General features: G+C 39.1%; 1 protein-coding gene and 1 non-coding gene across 33 annotated transcripts in view; both read right to left on the bottom strand.

Annotated features, from left to right (window-relative positions):
• The window catches only part of dlg2 (discs, large homolog 2 (Drosophila)), a 228,577-nt gene that overhangs the window by 28,852 nt on the left and 181,045 nt on the right, over positions 1-18,680 (bottom strand). For 22 of the 32 annotated variants that reach the window (XM_058411078.1, XM_058411085.1, XM_058411081.1 and 19 more), the window contains 3 exons: positions 8,621-8,777; positions 6,065-6,167; positions 4,903-4,947 (listed from right to left, as the gene is read on the bottom strand). In XM_058411078.1, coding sequence (XP_058267061.1) covers positions 4,903-4,947; positions 6,065-6,167; positions 8,621-8,777 — 305 coding nt within the window. The remainder of the gene's footprint in view (positions 1-4,902; positions 4,948-6,064; positions 6,168-8,620; positions 8,778-18,680) is intronic. The other 10 variants (XM_058411080.1, XM_058411087.1, XM_058411097.1 and 7 more) reach the window with 1 other exon arrangement.
• Positions 13,275-13,437, bottom strand: LOC131367412 (U1 spliceosomal RNA). The gene has a single exon (XR_009206934.1). It is a non-coding gene; the product is annotated as a U1 spliceosomal RNA (small nuclear RNA).

Raw genomic sequence — 18,680 nt, 5'->3', positions numbered from 1 at the left:
ACATTTATACATACTTGACCTCATGAACCCTTTAGCGAGCTTTCTGTGCAACAGCTTGTATCTACGGTTAGAGCGACAGCAATTTATTTTTTTCTTTAGAGTTATCTTCATCTATCATCTCTTCAGTTGCAGGGAGTGTGATTTACCCTTCTGCACACACACACATACACTTCCTCTGCATCTCTGGTCAGTGTTTTTTTTTTTACACACTGTCCACCACTTAGCAAATCAGCAGACATGTGGTTCAGCATTTCTAGAAATTCAAGTAAAAGCCAAGTCTTTCTTTCAGCCCAATGGTTCTAACATTTGCCCCCTCTGTACTGCCATGAGCATTTCTTGAAATTCATGGCCTTATCATGATTCTGCTGTATTTTCATGACTGATTTCTTATTAAACACACCAAGAAGCAGGTCACCCAGGACATACACCTGTCTCTCATGCATTACTTACGCTTTTAGTGAACTCAGAAAAGCATTTCCTGTCACCAAAACATGTCAAACAATTCACCAGGATATCGCAAGATTCATTGAGAATTCTTGTCACCTTGTCATCCTAATATGTCGTTACAGACATTACCATGCCTGTCAATCAAAGTGAAGGGGGTTGCTATGGATGATTCTCACTCCTGTTAAACATGCCAAGATCGCTGCAGTTCTCCAGAATTAAGAAACATTTAGAATTGGTTTCTCACAAAACACCAAGGATATGTCCTCCTAGTATGTTAGAGACATGAAAGGAGCCTGCTTGCAGACAACAGAGAGAGAAAACTGGAGGTGCAGTTGTGCAACAGAAGCACAGCAGGCATGTGGAGCTCCAGTGTGAGATTGGAATACATTAAACAACTCTTTACCTGTCCCTCAAATTCTTCTTGCCACATCTGAGACATCGCCACATGTAGGCAATGCTGTGATGGTTAGAAAACACCAATCAAAAATCTTTTGCTCTGCCCGGGAACCTGCAAGGCTAAAACTGTAAACCATGAATTCTGTCAATGCCATAACCATCACTATCTATCTATCTATCTATCTATCTATCTATCTATCTATCTATCTATCTATCTATCTATCTATCTATCTATCTATCTATCTATCTATTTATTTATTTATTTAGTGTCTTAAGTTGCACACATGTATGTCATATATAATCAATCTGGAATTTAGGGTTGTTTGCCCAACAAGTTTGGGAACAACTGTTCTACAAGCTGAAAATAGGCAGTTATAAATATATACAATATCGCCAAAAGTTTTGGGATGTCTGCCTTTACATGCACATGAATGTAATATGGAGTTGACCCGCCCTTTGCAGCTGTAACAGCTTCAACTCTTCTAGGAAGGCTTTCCACAAGGTTTAGGAGTGTGTTTATGGGAATTTTCCCATAAAAAGGTGTTCTATGGGGTTGAGGTCAGGACTCTGTGCAGGCCAGTCATGTTCCTCCACACCAAACTCACTCATCCATGTCTTTATGGACCTTGCTTTGTGCACTGGTGTGCAGTCATGTTGGAACAGGAAGGGGTCATCCCCAAACTGTTCCCACAAAGTTTGAAGCATGAAATTGTCCAAAATGTCTTGGTATGAAGCTGAAGCATTAAGAGATCCTGAAAAACAACACCTGAACTCAATGATTTGGAGGGGTGTCCCAAAACTTTTGGCAATATAGTGTATTTCCTATCAGTCCTAATGTCATTGTGGCACAGGTGATTTCTTAGAGGATAAGAAGGGTGAAACAGAATTCTAGTTATATATGTAATTATGCATGTAAGTAGTTAAATAGGGAAAGATACAACCACAGATACATAACTAACAATTATTCCGAATGGAGTTTTTCATTTGAGGTTTAGTGGAGGCTGTAGATAATATGGTTAGCGTATGGGTGTTTGTGATGTCAACTCAAGCAACCTCATTCCATTATCTCACATATTTCCACTGACAGAAGAACATTTCTCAAGCATACACAAAAGCAAGTGGTGTCAATGCTGTCTACTGCAGATCACATGACCCTGAGTGTATTCAGTACATAAAGAAAAGCTAAAGACGTGATTGTATTGAAAGTCTTTGTATGTTGTAGATTTACAATTTCTCTTCAGTGGAACTAAGGGGCTCAAAAATTGTCCAGGATAGTCCAAAGCGAGGTCCTTTAAGACATGATTTGCCAAGGCTGGAGTGGAAGTAAAGTGCAAAGAGTCCTGACCTTAAATTTGGGACTAAATCTGAAATCTAAAAATGAAATGGGGTTTTTAAAAACATTGTTGAAATGATCGGGTGTACATAAATGTCTGGCAATGTAGCGTATATACTGATGATTATAATATACACTGATGATTCTCTCTCTCTCTCTCTCTCTCTCCCTCTTTCTCTCTCTCACACACACACACACACATTCAATCAAGATATCAGCGTAACTAAAAAAGAAGGGCTGGATAAAAACTGAAAGATCAAAATGAGTCAGCATTCATATTCAGAATGTGTATTTTGTTCCGATGATATTAGATACAATCGGGTGAGATAATTCTCTTAAGCATTTGGCGGAAGACAGAAGTGTCTAGTTGTTTTTCTATTTATACCATCCCTGTCGCTTTCCTTCTCCCCCTCAGTTCTTCCTTTTTCTTCTTCTTCTTCTTCTTCTTCTTCTTCTTCTTCTTCTTCTTCTTCTTCTCTCTTCTACTTAACCCTTTAAGCTCTCAGTTTGCCAGTTCAGCATTCAGGTTTTCTTCTTAAAGCATATAACTCAATCACTTCTATGAATTATTGAGTAACTCAGGAAGCCCCATAACATCCTGTCTTAATCTTTACACAAATGCAAATGAGTTTCACCATGCTTTTCTGCAGACACACAAGATTTATCCATTGCTTCACCTTTATAATAGCTTGTTTAATGTTTTTATTTCGTAGTAAATCTCTAACATTAAAGAGATTATCATGTCAAACAAGGTCAAACTATAGAATTAAACAATAGCTGTAAATATTTTCAATTCCTTCACGCTGAGCCTCAAGCATGTGAAAGCTTAGAGTATTACAGTTAAAAAAAATGATACAAATTAGTTATAAATTATTAGCATTTTACTTTAGGCTTATTAATATTAATATTGCTGAGCTGAAATCTATCTTATTATTGTGTTTAACTTGATAATGGACTTTGGTTCCATTCCAGCTGAATATACTTGGCAAACTTGAGTTTACTTGGCAAGAAAAGGGTAAGGCAGAGCAGCTAGAAAGAGAACTCACATATGGCCTAGCTGAATAGTGCGATAATTAAAATAATGAACACTGTTCTATCTAGTTAGTACTTGAGTGAAGTTCCTGTTTATAGTCAGAAGGGTGATAAATAGTAAAACCCGGTTGTAAGAAATGAGGCATGACATGAGAATTAATATTCTTAATTAATACTGTCTTATTCCTCCTGCATGCATAGTATAAGGCAGTCTCAATAGGTGGTGAATTTCTCCCTGTATTTATAGATTCAGAGTGTTACATCCTCTTTTGCACCACTACACTTAAAACAGGAGTGCATCCATTTATGACCACAAAAATGGCACCAGCGAGCAAAGGAGAAAAAAATGTGCCCAACAGAAATAGCAACACGCCAGCATTAACTGGTAAATAATGGAGGCATCAGCATGACAATAAAGCCCTTAATGTTAGTGCTGAGTCCTAGCGCTACCTGGTCCCATCTGCTGCTCTGTGTGACTATAATGCAGGAAGCCCTATGCGCTTTCCTGAATGGGGAAAAGGAAATTGCTGCCTCAACGCTTCTGCATGGTTAGCTGAGCTGGGTACGCACAGACCTAAAGAACACATAACATAGCAAAAATCATGTGCCGCATTAGCAGGCTTCAGTTTCACTGCTATTAGAGCTGACCCCTGCAGTTCAATGAAGGACAGCGTGAGACGCTGAAGACGAAAGAGAACTAAGATACGATAAGATTGCAGCTAGCGTGCATGTGGAACCTTTCTTACATAAAGGCAGATATACCCAGATAGGCTTAAACAGAGTGCAAAATACCTTTATTGTTAGTTACATATGGCAGATAGCTATGTATGACTGAATAGACTCAATCTGATATTTTCTCTGAGACACTTTAGCAGAGTAGTGGAATATTTTGTTCCCTGGTCTAATGAGTTTATATGTACATATTGTATGTGCCAGGGTGTACAGTATGTTTAAGGTGCAAGGTCTGAACAGAAGATATCGGAAAGTGAAAGAGGGAAAAGGAAATCAGAGGAACAGGGAATAAGGATGAAGAGAGCAAATGCAGTGTCCGGGAGAACCAACGATTAACTTAATACTTATCCAGTTTTTCCACAACCGGCTATGACAGTAACACAGAGATGAGATATTATCCTGTACGTGATAATATCTTGCCGTGCTGTAGTTACTTGCTGAATGCACTATTTGTGTGTGTTACGGCGTGTGTGGATGTGTAGGTTTGTGCTGGCTGTGTGTGCTCTGTGCGTTAGAGCCAAGGCAAGCATAAGGGCAGGGTGTAGCTTAGTTAGCTGTGCAAGCAGGTACTTATAGAGGGCAAAGGTGCACACAGATCAGGTAAGTGAGCCACAGAGACCCTCCCTCATTCCGTGTTAGAGCCCCGTGATGAGAACGGATTCTGGGCAAGACTGAGCCCATGCCCCTAAAACCCAACTGAAAACCCGACAGACTCAACCCCAAACTGGACAGGATTCTTCTGGCACATTCTCACACTCTATCTAAAGATAAACATCTGGAGTTTTAGACAATGTTTATAAAAGAGCACAATGGCCAGAAGAATAATTAGTTCTGGTTTTATTGGTCTGTGCAGGGTTTCAGTGTGTGCGTGTCTGTGTGTGTGTGTGGTTTGTGGTGGGTAGGGTTGGGGAGCTGGGGCTGCAGGCTGCTCTTGGCCCAGACACCGATCGCGTGGCACAAACCTGTGGCTGGAGGCGCAGCCCGACGTGGAGAGCACAGTGCAAGCTCTGATGAGTGAAAAAAAGAGAGCAGACATCAGAACAGCTCTGCTCTCTTGCTCTTACCACACATACCTTACTCCTAACATTACCATCATATGGAAGTGGGTCAGTAGAAGATGCTTGAGAACCTCAACCAATACTCTCTTTTTAAATGGCCTGCAAAGCTGTGTATTACTTAGCGACGATATGATTAATCATAGCCCCGGTTTATACTTCTGTGTCCGAGTATTTGGGAACAGATAAAGCGTTGTGTATGAGCAGTCATATAGGTGTCTAGTACTTACATGTAAATAAAATTCTCACATTTTGCTGTAGAATTAATAAACAAGCGGGACAATGTTATTTCCAGGTTCACAAATATCACACTTTTAGGCACTAAATGTAACCAGGTTTGTTTTGTTTTTTTTGTCTTTTTAGATTTCTTCACAGGAAAACACAAGTCAAACAGAAACTTAGATAAGTCCCTGTTCTGGCATTCTGACACATTCATTTATTTTATTTTATTTTTTTTGAACTATGAACTATTAACATTCCTCCACACCGTACAGCTAAAAAGAAGTATATTACTTTTTATTAAGTACAATGAGGATGTATTTGATGTGATGAGAGGAGCTGCAGCGCACCTCACTGCCTCAGCCAATTAGCACTTGCCTAAAAGATGTTTGACGCATAGCACCACAAAGCATTGTTAGGATTTTGGAAGACTTAGGTCCACTTAAGGTCCATCAGCATGTCTCTGCTTGCTACACTTAACACCCCTCATTTGCATCTCAACGAAAATGTTTAACACTCAGAAGTATCAACCCGGGCTTTCAATGTAAAGTTGAGCAATAGCACAGATTAATCTTGTTATATAAGTGTGGTCATGCTACATTTGTTTTCCTCAGCTGTGAAATCCAAAACAGCATCCAAAGCAGAACACACACTAATTAATCACAGAAGGTAAAACAAAGCATTCAAAAGTGTTTTGAATGCCTGTGCGCATTGTGCTCCTGTCCTGCTTGGGCCTGCAGGTGACCTCTGTAATCTGAGCAGCTTGGTTAAATAGAAAAAAAAAAAAACATAAATAAAACAACATTCTCATCTGGGCAATAATTGGTCACTAAAGCTGTCCATCACTCACCCTCAGGCCTGTATTGGGCAACGATGGCCACCGTCTGACCAGCCCCCTTCAGTGCAGCTGCAGCCTGTTCATGTGTAGCTCCTCGCAAATCAATGCCATTTACCTGCACGCAACACACACACACACACACACACACACACACACACACATATTAGACTCTTGTTACTCACCTGAGCAAAGCTACTATAATGCAATAGAGACTGTTGATCAGGCATATTTTTGAGTGAATATGTGGAATATAAATGGTTCTAAGCGTGTGTGTGTGTGTGTGTGTGTTTAGTAAAGGTTGTTGAGTATGTAAAAGTCATGTGTGTAAATGTAAGACAAAGGAAGCCAAACATACAGACATTTTTAGCCAGTAAGCATTCATGACCCAAGATCAGAAATGAACTTAATAGCACCATTAGGCGGCTAGCAAACACAACCTAACCTTTCTGTGAGGATTTTTAAGTCATATTCATTAATATGACTTATCCATTACTTTAAAAAGCAAACTTAGGTAAGAAAATCGAATAAAACTGATATTCACAAATGTTCCTCATTAAAAAAAAAAAAAAATAACACTATCCCGCTAAGTAACATAAGCTAACAAGGCTGCATTTCTGACAAGATTTTATTATAATTGTATTATATTTTATATAGGTCCAGACCTCAACCTGATAGAACACCTTTGGGATGAATTAGAGTGAATTAGAGTGGAGACATCTCTTCCTCACAAATGCGCTTCCAGAGGAATGGTCAGAAATTCCCATAAACACACTCCTAAACCTTGTGGAAAGCCTTCACAGAAGAGTTGAAGCTGTTACAGCTGCAAAGTGCGGGTCAACCCCATATTACACTCAAGTGCTTGTAAAGGCAGACATCCCAAAACTTTTGCCAATATAGTGTATCTAATATGTGCTACTCTGATCTGTAATTTCTATTTGTAGTCCCATTTCTGCTGCTTATGTTGCTAATCCATTGTCTCCATTGGAATAATTTATTATTTTAATTAGTAGTAGGCAGGTAGCTGTCTCCTTCAGTCCTATTCATAACCGTCACTGCTAATGCTAGTTAGTTAGTTAGATAATGTGACAAGCTCTATGAGAAAATTGTACTTCTATGAATTTAGTCATACTTTTATACAAACAATAAAACAATTGCAACCAGATGTTATATCAGCTTTTATACATTTGTTAGCTGTTTGTAACCCAGATCTCGAAAGCATGCTACTAATCTGGAGCAATTGTCAGTAATGAAATAGTGGGGTAAAGTCAGGACACTGCAGCAACACAGACATATTTGAATACTGCCAATAAATCACCATATCCTTGAGGACTATAGGATATGCAGTATGGCTCCTATCCTGAGAATCAAGACTGCATGCTGCAGAATGAAAACTCAATTTGGGGAGAAAAGAAGCCCCAGGCTAGGGATAGCAAGAAAGCAGCACACCGTTTCAGAGCCGTACTAATATAAGGCATTCATAGTGGAAAGCTTCAGAGCACTGACTCAGTTTCACTGTGGAGAAAGCTGATGGAGTGTATCAGTATGGGGGTTCAAGCGTGTGTGAGTAAGTATGTGCAACCTATTGTGTTTTCTTGCTCATTCCATCTTTCCTGTTTATGTGTGAATGTCTGCTGTAGTCTGCAGTATGGCCCATGTACTCAGACTCATTTGACAGCACGAACTCACAAGGCAAACCTGAGAGCTATTCTTAGACTCCAAATCAGGCCAGAACACCATTATCTCTCTCTCTCTCTCTCTCTCTGTTTTTTCCTTCCTCCTCATTCCCATGTTTCTACTGTTCCCTAGTCTACGCCTTCAGTCTCATTTCTCCTCTTCCCATTGTTTTTGCCCCATCTTTCTGTCTCTCATTTGCATCCTTAGTGGACTAGTCTAACTTTAAAATCTGCAGCAAGTCCTAAATAAATAGCAGAGAACAAGTAGTTCCGATGTCTGATTAGGAGTGATGAAACACAGGAATTGAGCATGTCTGATTTTGATTGGGGGTGCTTATTGAGGACAGCTGATTTTGGAGTGGTCTAAAAGCTGGGAGTATTTCATTATGAAACTGAAGGTGTCTTGATTAAGGATATTTATGGCATTCCACAATTAGAATAACTCTCTAGAGCTCAAATAAGACCCTGATGAGCTCTAATGAAGACACTCGGGAAGATGACTTCAGGCAACATATTTTGGTATCCACTCCGTGATACTACTTCAATCTTAATTACTTTGCAGTTGTTTCTACAAAAGCCTTTATTTTTGACTAATAATTTTCTTTTGAGAGATAAAATGTGATGGCGCCATCTACTGCTGGACAGAGGATCTGCACTGTTTTGGTGTTAAATGCAGATATACAGTACTTGAGATATATTTTAGTCATGCATATGAGTACATTATGTAGTCTAAGCATCATATCCACTGTAACGTTTTTAGTGTAAAAAGACTGAAATTCAATACAAAAAAACAAAACAAAACAAAGAAAGGGGTGAATATTCAGCATTTAACATTCTGGTCAAAACAATATTTTCTATATAAAGTTACATGTGTGTGTCTTGCCACAACACTTACAGACAGGATCTGATCTCCTCTTCTCAGCTCCCCGCTCAGGTCAGCCGGTCCTCCTGCCAGGATAAAGGACACGAAGATTCCTTCGCCATCTTCACCTCCTACGATGTTAAAGCCCAGTCCGGTGGAGCCCTTATGTAGAACAATCTTCCTCGGTTCCCTGTATGCACACGTCCAATAATACATCAGCTCAGAGTCTGTGGGACTCAGCATCTCTCCTGACCCACACACATACGTGTCCTGAAATGCTGTATACATGGACACAGGTAGGCCGGCTGGCCAGGTGCTAGCTCAAAGACTAGTGTGTGTTTGAGCACAATGGCTGATGCCTAATAGGGGACTGCTCTACTTTTAGAGTATTTGTCCTATTTTCATTGGTTTCCTGAAGACGGCGATAGAGCGCACACACACACACACCCACACCCACACACATACACATACACACACACACACACACACACACACACACACACACACACACACACACACACACATGCAAAGGCACATGCAAAGGCACATGCCTGTAGAAATATTATTTATTATTAGACTACCAGAATAGAATGTATGTATATACAGCAGGGAGATCATTGAATAGTTATCATGATTTTTCTAAGAATATATTTTGGTCTCCAATATTTTAAAAATGATTTAAATTTATTTTTTAGATAAAAAATATTCATTTCAAATCTCCTGATTGTGCTAATGAATGTTGTAGGTTTTAAACAGCCATAATAAGAATAAGAATAATTTATAAGACACTTTAGAAAGGCACAATATTCAATAGATAAGGTTTATTTCAGTCCTCTGTTTTTTGAACATTTTTCTGACCCAAAAACTCCACCTTCAGTCCTTTGCCTCAAATCCTATCAACAAGGGGAAGGGTTCAGTTTGGGTAAGCAACAGACTTTTCAGTATTTTCCCGGCAAATTCCTCTCACAAGCAGCAGAGGGCACTGAATTTTAAAACTGTGAACCTCATAAAAGCATACTGTGAAATCTATATATCAGGCAAGGTGCCAGAGGTCATTCTGTCAGCCTCAACCAATTAAATAACATCAATTCCAGTTGGATCATGTAGACAGGTTTCACACAGGTTTACAGACAGCACAGTGTGATAATGTCCTGGACACAGCGTTTGAACACAGCAGGAGAACTATAAATACATTACCACAACCTTATCTCTGGTCTAACTCCTCTGTGACCCACTTTCTAAGCAGATGGTAGATCTTTCCTCTGTCTGTCTCCCATTTCATTTTCTCTCTCTATCCCTTTGCCTGTCTAGCTTTCTTTCAATCTGTTCTTCCCCCTAGTGCCTTTTACCCTTCTTCTCCTGTCTGCTTCACTCTGTCTCCCTCTATATCTGGGTTGGTGCACCTCCGGGCCTTCAGGCCAATCAGAATCACAGTAGAACACAGATGGACCGTGGAGAACACGAACTAGAACACAGCAGTAATGCAATGTCAACTTAAAGGAAAACAATTGAAATATAATGTTGAATGTCATTTGATACATTTTTGCTAGAATGGTACATCTTAACGTACTAAAAAAACATAAAAGCCTATATAATAACAAATACAAAAAAATATAATAATAATAATAATAATAATAATAATAATAATAATAACAACAAAACTAAATTATTATTATTATTATTATTAATAATAATAATAATAATAATAATAATAATAATAATAAATTTACCATGTACCATCCTAAGTTTTTCTCTTTTTACATTTTTAGGGTTCATTTTTTTTCATCTTAAAATTATAAGGGTTACTGACAAATCATTTTGGCTGAAGGGGGTTCGCAAGGGAGAAAAGGTTGGAAAGGTCTTCTAAAAATGATGACTCTTTATATAGCAGACAGTTTTGAGCCAAATATAATTTAGTTTAAGGACATAAGGGTCAAAGTCTAGTGTATTTTGGGTAAAGAATGACCCAACTGTAAGCAGCCATATTTAAGACATACTGGCATTTGGAAAATGGGCTAAAAGTATCCAGTGTGCAGCTGAAAGTGGCCCATCTCTGAGTGCTGCACCTCATCAAAGTTTAGTTGTAGCTGTGTTTTGCCAGAACCAGATGCTGTTATCAGAATCCGGGCCAGATGAAGGTATTAAGGTCGGAAAGCCACTCGTATGGATGTACCCACATGCTCAAGCTTAAGTGTTTGTGTACAAATTATTTTCCCAGCATTACAGCTCCTGCCGGAAGTATTAGAACAGCAAGGCCAATTCATTTCTTCTTCTCTCACTATGCACTAAAGAAATTTGGGTTTGTGAGCAAAAGATGAACGATAGATCAGAGTTTAAGCTTTCATTTCACGATTATATGCATCCAAATCTGTTAAACAGTTTAGAACATGGCACATTTTGGAGAGTGATCAGAAATATTGGAACACTGGCGCTCTTGTTGTGCAATCTGCCCTTCCATATTGATTATTAAACTCTTTTAAATAACCTATTAACTCTCTTGGTCTACTTGGTCATCTACTCTTGGTCTGAGTCCTGGGTTTCTCCTGTGAAGACTGTATTTGCTGTCACATGTTCCAGTATTTCTGATCACTTAAAAAAAGTGTGTTTGACCTCAAACCCAAATATCTTCAGAGTTTAGCAAAATCAACAGAATTGTTTCGGAAGCAACTGTAAGTGTTTGGGCATAACTAAATATATACTAAGAATTATTTTACATATTGTGACATCTTAGAACTTGTTATAAGATTACAGCGCATTATGTTAATTCATTCATCGTCAGTAATCGTTTTATCCTCCTGGTCAGGGTCATGGTCCAGAGTCTAGGAACAAAAGGTGCAAGGGATACACCCTGGATAGGAAAGCCAATCCATTACAGGCCACATACATTTATGCTTTGCACATTTATTCAGACAAGGGACAATTTGCCAGTCTACCTATCAGTGGGAACTAACTGGAGATGGTAAACCCACCTGCTAAAAACCCACAATTAATTTTTTTTAATTGAATTGAATTGCTGCTCCACTGTCACAGTGAATCTAAATGCAATTATATCTGACATCTTCGCTTGAGGCAAGTGGATTTCCCAGAATATCTGTAGTGATGCTAGTTAAATGAACTAAAGACACATCTAACCACTGTAGACTTTTGCTATCTAACTGAATACATCTCCTGTCATGCTAGAGTTATTAATTCGTGGTTAGTTGGTTGGATAGTTACTTTATCGTTTTGGCGTCTAATGCTGGTAATGAATGTTGGTCAGGGAAACTAAGGAGAGCCCTCTCTCAGTTCCTATAGTCACTGTTACCTAATTTCACCACTAGATGGAAGACATACTCCATAAGATTGGAACTCTGCTGCATGTCTAGTAATCAAACGATCATAATATCTATTAGTGCAGCAATCAAATAAAACACAATTACCTAACTTCCGCTGCATCTCTGTGTTCCAAATATGAATAAATAAACAGTAAATTAAGCATACAAGGGCAGGGCATAAACCTGTCATTTAACATTCTACAGATCATTCTGTGGTCTCACATCTTTTTTCTTTCTTTACAATATTGGAAATGTATAGAAAAGTGAAGGAAAATGATAATTGGCTCATAAGATCAAATATTCAACATTTAGCAAGATGCTGATAATTGGTCTCTAACCGAGAGATTTCTGGTCACTTAAGAACAGAAATCATCTATCTTCCGCAAATGGACAAATTTGCAAAATAACAAAATACCATTAAATACTATGTAAATTCTAAACTTAAATTCAGTTCTCTGGAAGCTCATTTGCATTAATCTATTCCCTGAGCACAATATTCCCTGCTGGCCAGCTGCCTCCTCATCCTGTCTCATTTGCCTTCTCTCTCTCATTTCCCCACATTTGTCATCATGAAACCTAATGCCAAATGGGAAAACAAACAAAACAGATTGTGCTTACTTTAAATTCTAAAAGCCTCCACTGGTTCCTAATGATGGGTGAATAGCAGCATAGATTATATCGCAAGCACACAGCTATTTATGCCGACCCACACGTCTCACTGTACCTAGCCATTTATTTAGTGTCACCTTCAATAATTGCAGCCCTACCGTTCACTTGAAAAGGAAATGGAAACTTTTCAAATTCAGGCTTCCACACAGAAATATTCAAAATAGTGAGATGGGATGCAGATTCCATACACAATCCCTGAGCATACATAAATCTTGGACATTCTCACTCACAGCTAAGGTGACTCAATCAAGGGCTATTTTCTGTAGAATTTACAAACTTAACAACATAGAATTAAAATGCGGTATTGGGTCCCTGATTGATTACAGACACACACGGTACTGATAAAGATATATACACTAAACATGAACCATCATACCATTATTTAAGGGTGTTTTGTAGAAAAACTAGACAAGCTGTTATACCATGAGCTGATTACAATTAACAGTGAAGGAAGAAATATTTGAGGAATTTAGAAGAAGCCTGTATTATGACCACACATACATTACTGCACATCCCAGCTAAGGAAATTGGGGGTCAGAGTGCAGGAGCAGCTATGATACAGCACCCCTGGAGCAGAGAGGGTTTAGGGCCCTGCTCAGTTGCCCAACAATGGCAGATTGGCAGTGCTGGGGCTTGAACCCCAATCTTCTGATCAACATCCCAGAGGCTTAACCACTTAAGCTGCCACTGCCCCCAAAATGAGAAAGGGGATAGCGTGAATGCAGTCCCCCACTATCAGAAATTATGCAGTCGAGATTCCCACATTTAGGAATTCACAAAGGTCAGCACAGCCTGAGTACAATGGCTGAGCCTCACTTTGGGCAAACCACCTCTTTGATCATGGTATTGCCCCTGCCAGGTAAGTAATTTAAGTAAGTCCAGGGAGTAAGCAACTTCTTTTTTTTGTTTGTACATTCATATGCTGAAAACATTAACTGCATTCAGAACATTGGATGGCTGATATGATCATCAAAGTGCTGGACATGGTGTGTTTAAACAAGCTTAAGCCAGAGTGTGTGTGAGTGGGTTGGAGCATCACTTCCCCTTGATCAGTGAAGGCCACAGCAGATAAACAGACTGCAGCCTATAAACACAGTGAGTGGGTAAAATAAGCAGTGTGTAAATACATCTAGCATTTGCCTAGTGACAAAGGTTGTGATGTGGATTGTTATAGAGCTGCATTCACAGAGAATCAAATCAGGCTAATGCTAGTCATTCCCATGTTTCCCCCCAAACCATTGTTCATTTTTCTTTGTACTAAACTAATAGCCTATCCCCTACAGCATTCTCAATAAGCAATGCAATGCATCATCATAAGTCCATTCGGTTTAATACAAATGTATCATCAGTGTTAGGTATTTCAGAATAAAAACACATAATTGTATAGGGGTAATTGCTTCTGCAAAAGATTAAAAATGATTGGCATATTCCTACCTGCTAAGCTAAATCCCCTTCTAACATGCACTAGGCACCAGTCTGGTTTAAATCAAGTAACAGATTAGAAAGCCTTAATGTTAGGTAGATTTTTTGTGGTTTTTCTTGCAGGAGTGAAAACTGGAAAACATGAATCAACCCACATGGGCACAGGAGAACATGAGAAACTCCACAGAGATTGTAACCTTAGCTCAGGATCGAACTGGGGAACTTGGAGCAGTGAGGCAGTCAGGCTACATACTATGCAACCAAGCCTCTCTTATATATTTTTAATCCAGTATAGTATATAGTCCAGTAGTACACTGTATAATGCCAATTATACAATCCATACAATCCACAGGTTCCGGTAAAACATTAGAATGTGACTTTCACTGGCAGGATTGTTAATACCAGACAGAATGGTTTGCTACGAGAGGTCATAGAAGAATGGGCAGAATAATCTGAGCTGCCAAGAAGGATACAGTAACTGAAATAACTACTCTCTACAACTATACAGAGCAGAAAAGCATCTTAGAACACACAAGATTTTGAAGCTTTGTTGAAGGCTTCGGGCAGAACAGCAAAACAACACATCAGGTTTCAGTCCTGTCAGCTAAGTACAGGAGTCTGTGGCTACAGTGGGCAAAGATTTACCAAAACTAGACAGTTAAAGATTATATAAAAGTCTTCTTGTCTTTTTTCAAATCTTTAGCTGTCCGGTTTTGTCAAACATGTGCCCACTGTAGCCATGATTACTTTTCCAAGAGGACATAACACAATTAATATATTCATATGAATTCCCCATTTATAGTTCCATTTTACACCAAAGTAAAGTATATTGTTCAATATTAAAACGATAATATTGTATGGCATGACAGTGCCATTAAGACTTCTACATCTATTACAGTATGTACAAAAACTAAAAAAATCTTTTGCCCAATGTTACCACATTCTCTTCCTGTTGAGGCAGTCAGCAAGCCATCATGTTAATCAATATCAGAGTTAATGATATTGTTAATCATAGTTAATTAATGCTCCTGAACCATATCAATATCCCTATACCTCATCATCTACAAGACTACAATGCATTAGACCATACACTACCCCACAGGAGTACAATGTCAGCAATTAGACTGTGACTCACAGGGAGACAGATGCGTTGTATCAATAAACTCACAATGAGTCCTGCTTAAAAGAGCTCTCTCCCTGGGGATGACTGAAATATTTCCAGTGGTCTATGCGCAGGTCAGGTCAATACACTAATATGGCCTTCTGGGGTGTCTCTTTGGCTTAAGCACTGCTTCAGAATTCTATAAACTCAGTCTCTTTCAGTTTTGTGTCTGCTAATTTAATGACCTGCTGGCTTATTGACAACAAACTGACTGTAAATTGCAGAAAAGGCCACTGCTCCGGCTACAAGAGTCCACAGAAAGAGCCGAGCTGTCAGTCACAGAATATGCTGCGGATTCTGCTATACACTGAAGACATTTGGGTTTTGAGATCAAAAGATGAACATGAGACTCGGAGTCAGAATTTCAGCTTTCAGCTTTTAGAATGGGCAATTTAATCATCCCCAGACCTTAACCCAGTTAAGTGTGTGTTTCACCTCCTGGAGAGAAGACTGAAGGGAAAGAAAGAATATCCCTCAAAATAAGGGATATTCAACCAAATATGAAGTGTTATTTACTTTAATTTACTCTGACAGGTGAAGTGAATAAGACTGATGAGCTCCTCATCATGGCACCTGTTAGTGGGTGGGATATATTAGGCAGCAAGTCAACATTTTGTCCTCAAAGTTGATGTGTTAGAAGCAGGACAAATGGACAAGTGTAAAGATTTGAGCGAGTTTGATGAAGGGCCAAATTGTGATGGCTAGACCACTGGATCAGAGCATCTCCAAAACTGCAGCTCTTGTGGGGTGTTACCAGTCTGCAGTGGTCAGTATCTAACAAAAGTTGTCAAAGAAAGTAACAGTGGTGAACCGGCGACAGGGTCATGGGCGACCAAGGCTCACTGATGCACGTGGGCAGCGAAGACTCCAACAGACGATCTACTGTTGCTCAAATTGCTGAAGAAGTTAATGCTGGTTCTGAGAGAAAGGGGTCAGAATACACAGTACAACACAGTTTGTTGTGTATGGGACTGCATAGCCGCAAACCAGTCAGGGTGCGCATGCTGACCCCTGTGCACCATACATATATCTGTCATCTCATATTCATACTTTTATCTCAACCCCAAAGGTTTTAAGCAAAAAGAATCAGCCTTGCAGTTCCAATATATCTGGAGAGGTCTGTATCTCTCAAGTTTAAAAAATAATATTGCTTACATTACATATTCCGTATAGAGCTCTTGCTTACACACACACACACACACACATATCTTGATGAAAGAGCTAGCAAAGCCTCCCTAAGCAGTCTATGCTCTGTCTGCAGCAAAATACTGCGGCTTTAACCTTTTGAGAGCACATCGGAAGATAGAGTGAGTGAGAGAAAAAGGGGAGAGAGAGAGAGAGAGAGAGAGTTTGATTATTTGACGGTTCACTTCCCACACTGTAATTGGATTAGAGACGAAAGAAGCAGAGAGCAGAGGAGCCAAAAAAAAACCCTCCATTGCAGTTAGTAGACATAAACCACGTACTTTTTTAAACCAAATTACAAAAGAACAACCTTCTCCTCAGTCAGTCACAAGCTTCATTAAGTAGCTTACATCTCACACAAAACAATTACATTCTGTTTTTACTGTGTGTGTGTGTGTTTTTTTAAATGAACTACTCTATCCCTACTTTTACACCTTATATGCAAATTGCAAACAGTCTACATCATTACAGAAATAACCAGAGGAATAATTTCCTCTTGCCAGTCCTCACTGTGATGACCAAACTCCGAAGTTTTTAACACTTCTGACTATCACCTCCTATAATTACTCCTATACATTAACTGTAGTTAAAAGAGTTTGTACAACAAAACAACAAAAAAGGAGCAGGAACCGGTTCAGACAGCAGGACAAGCTAATTGCTGTACAACTTTACTGTGATGGTTGATATATTTTTGAATATATCTTGCCATGCTCTGTGCTGATTTCGTGATGTCTGTTTTATATGATCTTATCTTATGACCACGATATCCTTTAATAAAAACCAAGGCATTCTTTATTACGATTGAATAAACAATGTCTTGAGCACAGACACTCCACATGAAGTGACCTCTGCAATCATCTCTGTTGGAATATTTGATGCCAATTGTTGAACTCATTTTGTTGCCCATGGATAGTAAATAATGACAAAAGACCATGTCTTTGGTTTGTAAAAATATTCCTCCCTGTCTGGAGGGCATTGCTGCTCGAACCCTGACTCTGTGGTTCTTTTGGCACTACTTTTACCCGATTCATCGACTTGGAACGGCAGACAGCGCGAACCGGACTTCTCAAAAAGTGAAAATTCTATCAATGGTAGATGACCACAGAATGTACTAATTTATACCCGCAGGTGAGAGGTGAGTGTATTCTGTCTGACAGTGTGCTGAATTAATTCACTGACATTACCATTAACATTATGAACTTGCCGTAACTCAGAAACTGTTTTCTTTCTATTAGCCGAGAAAGAATTGACCAGTACAGTCTGTGCTTTACGCGCTGGTAGCTGACCAGAACGGGCTGGATGTTTCCACAGGGATATCTATTATCAGTGATTAGATTCAACTACAGGGAATGATGATTAATGATGTGTCATCCTTAAAGGAAAAAATTAGATTCTTCTCCTGCTCCATTGCTCACAACAAACCATTAATCAGCACATAACACACAATGACAAGCAAAATAAACAAAGGACTTTTTCTGATTGTGGGCTTTTCTGCTCGTGTGACTGATTGATCAGGAATGACAGGTCGGTGTCTGCTCTGGAAACTGATTAACTGTCATCTCACTAATGCGTCATCTGGTTTTAGTTATGTGGTTGAAGATATCAATAAACCCGTAGGTGTTGCAGAAAAGTTACAGTGTTTACAATAAATATTATCATACACTAAAGCGTTTCATTAACCCCTCAGATTTATACTTTCCTGTTTGTTTCTGTGTAGTTGCTGAATAATTCAGTGTAATTACTAAGTTTAAACCATCAGACGTGGGGTCGAGAATCATCAGAAAGGCGACATGATGGTGTCTCAGCACAGTTTTTTACTGATGTTGCCCAAAATGGTTTGTTCTCTCTCTCAGTTTAGCCCAATTTGAAAAACATAACATCATATAACGTGAACATTACAATTCCCTTCTTAATGCAGCTTCACTTCTTTTGCTGTTTGAGATGCAAATCATTCCCGTTCCCTCTGAAGCCAATTAGAGACTGCTTTTTAATTCGTTGAGTAATGCACTGATCGTTAAAAATTCTAAACGAGACAGTAATCAGCCAACGGGTGCCAAAACACGGCACTAGCAGCAGCAAGCTAGCGCTGTTCCAATGCCATCTGGGCCAGAGAAAGGCATAGAGAGACATAGACACTGAGCCACAAACACGCACACGGTATTTATGAAAAAGAAAATGGATTAGACCCCATTAATCTCCAAACTATAAACTTTAATTCATTTAATCAGCAGTGCAACAGATGAGAAGCTATGGCTTTATTCCCATTTAAAGTCAAACTGTTCCGACAGATAAAATGCAAACAGCTACAGAGGCAATAAAGGAGATTAAATCAATCCTCTCA

This window comes from Hemibagrus wyckioides, linkage group LG16 (assembly GCF_019097595.1).
Source record: "Hemibagrus wyckioides isolate EC202008001 linkage group LG16, SWU_Hwy_1.0, whole genome shotgun sequence".
NCBI lineage: Eukaryota > Metazoa > Chordata > Actinopteri > Siluriformes > Bagridae > Hemibagrus > Hemibagrus wyckioides.
The sequence above is the reverse complement of the archived record's forward strand: the minus strand, read 5'-3'. Positions and strand labels throughout refer to the sequence as shown.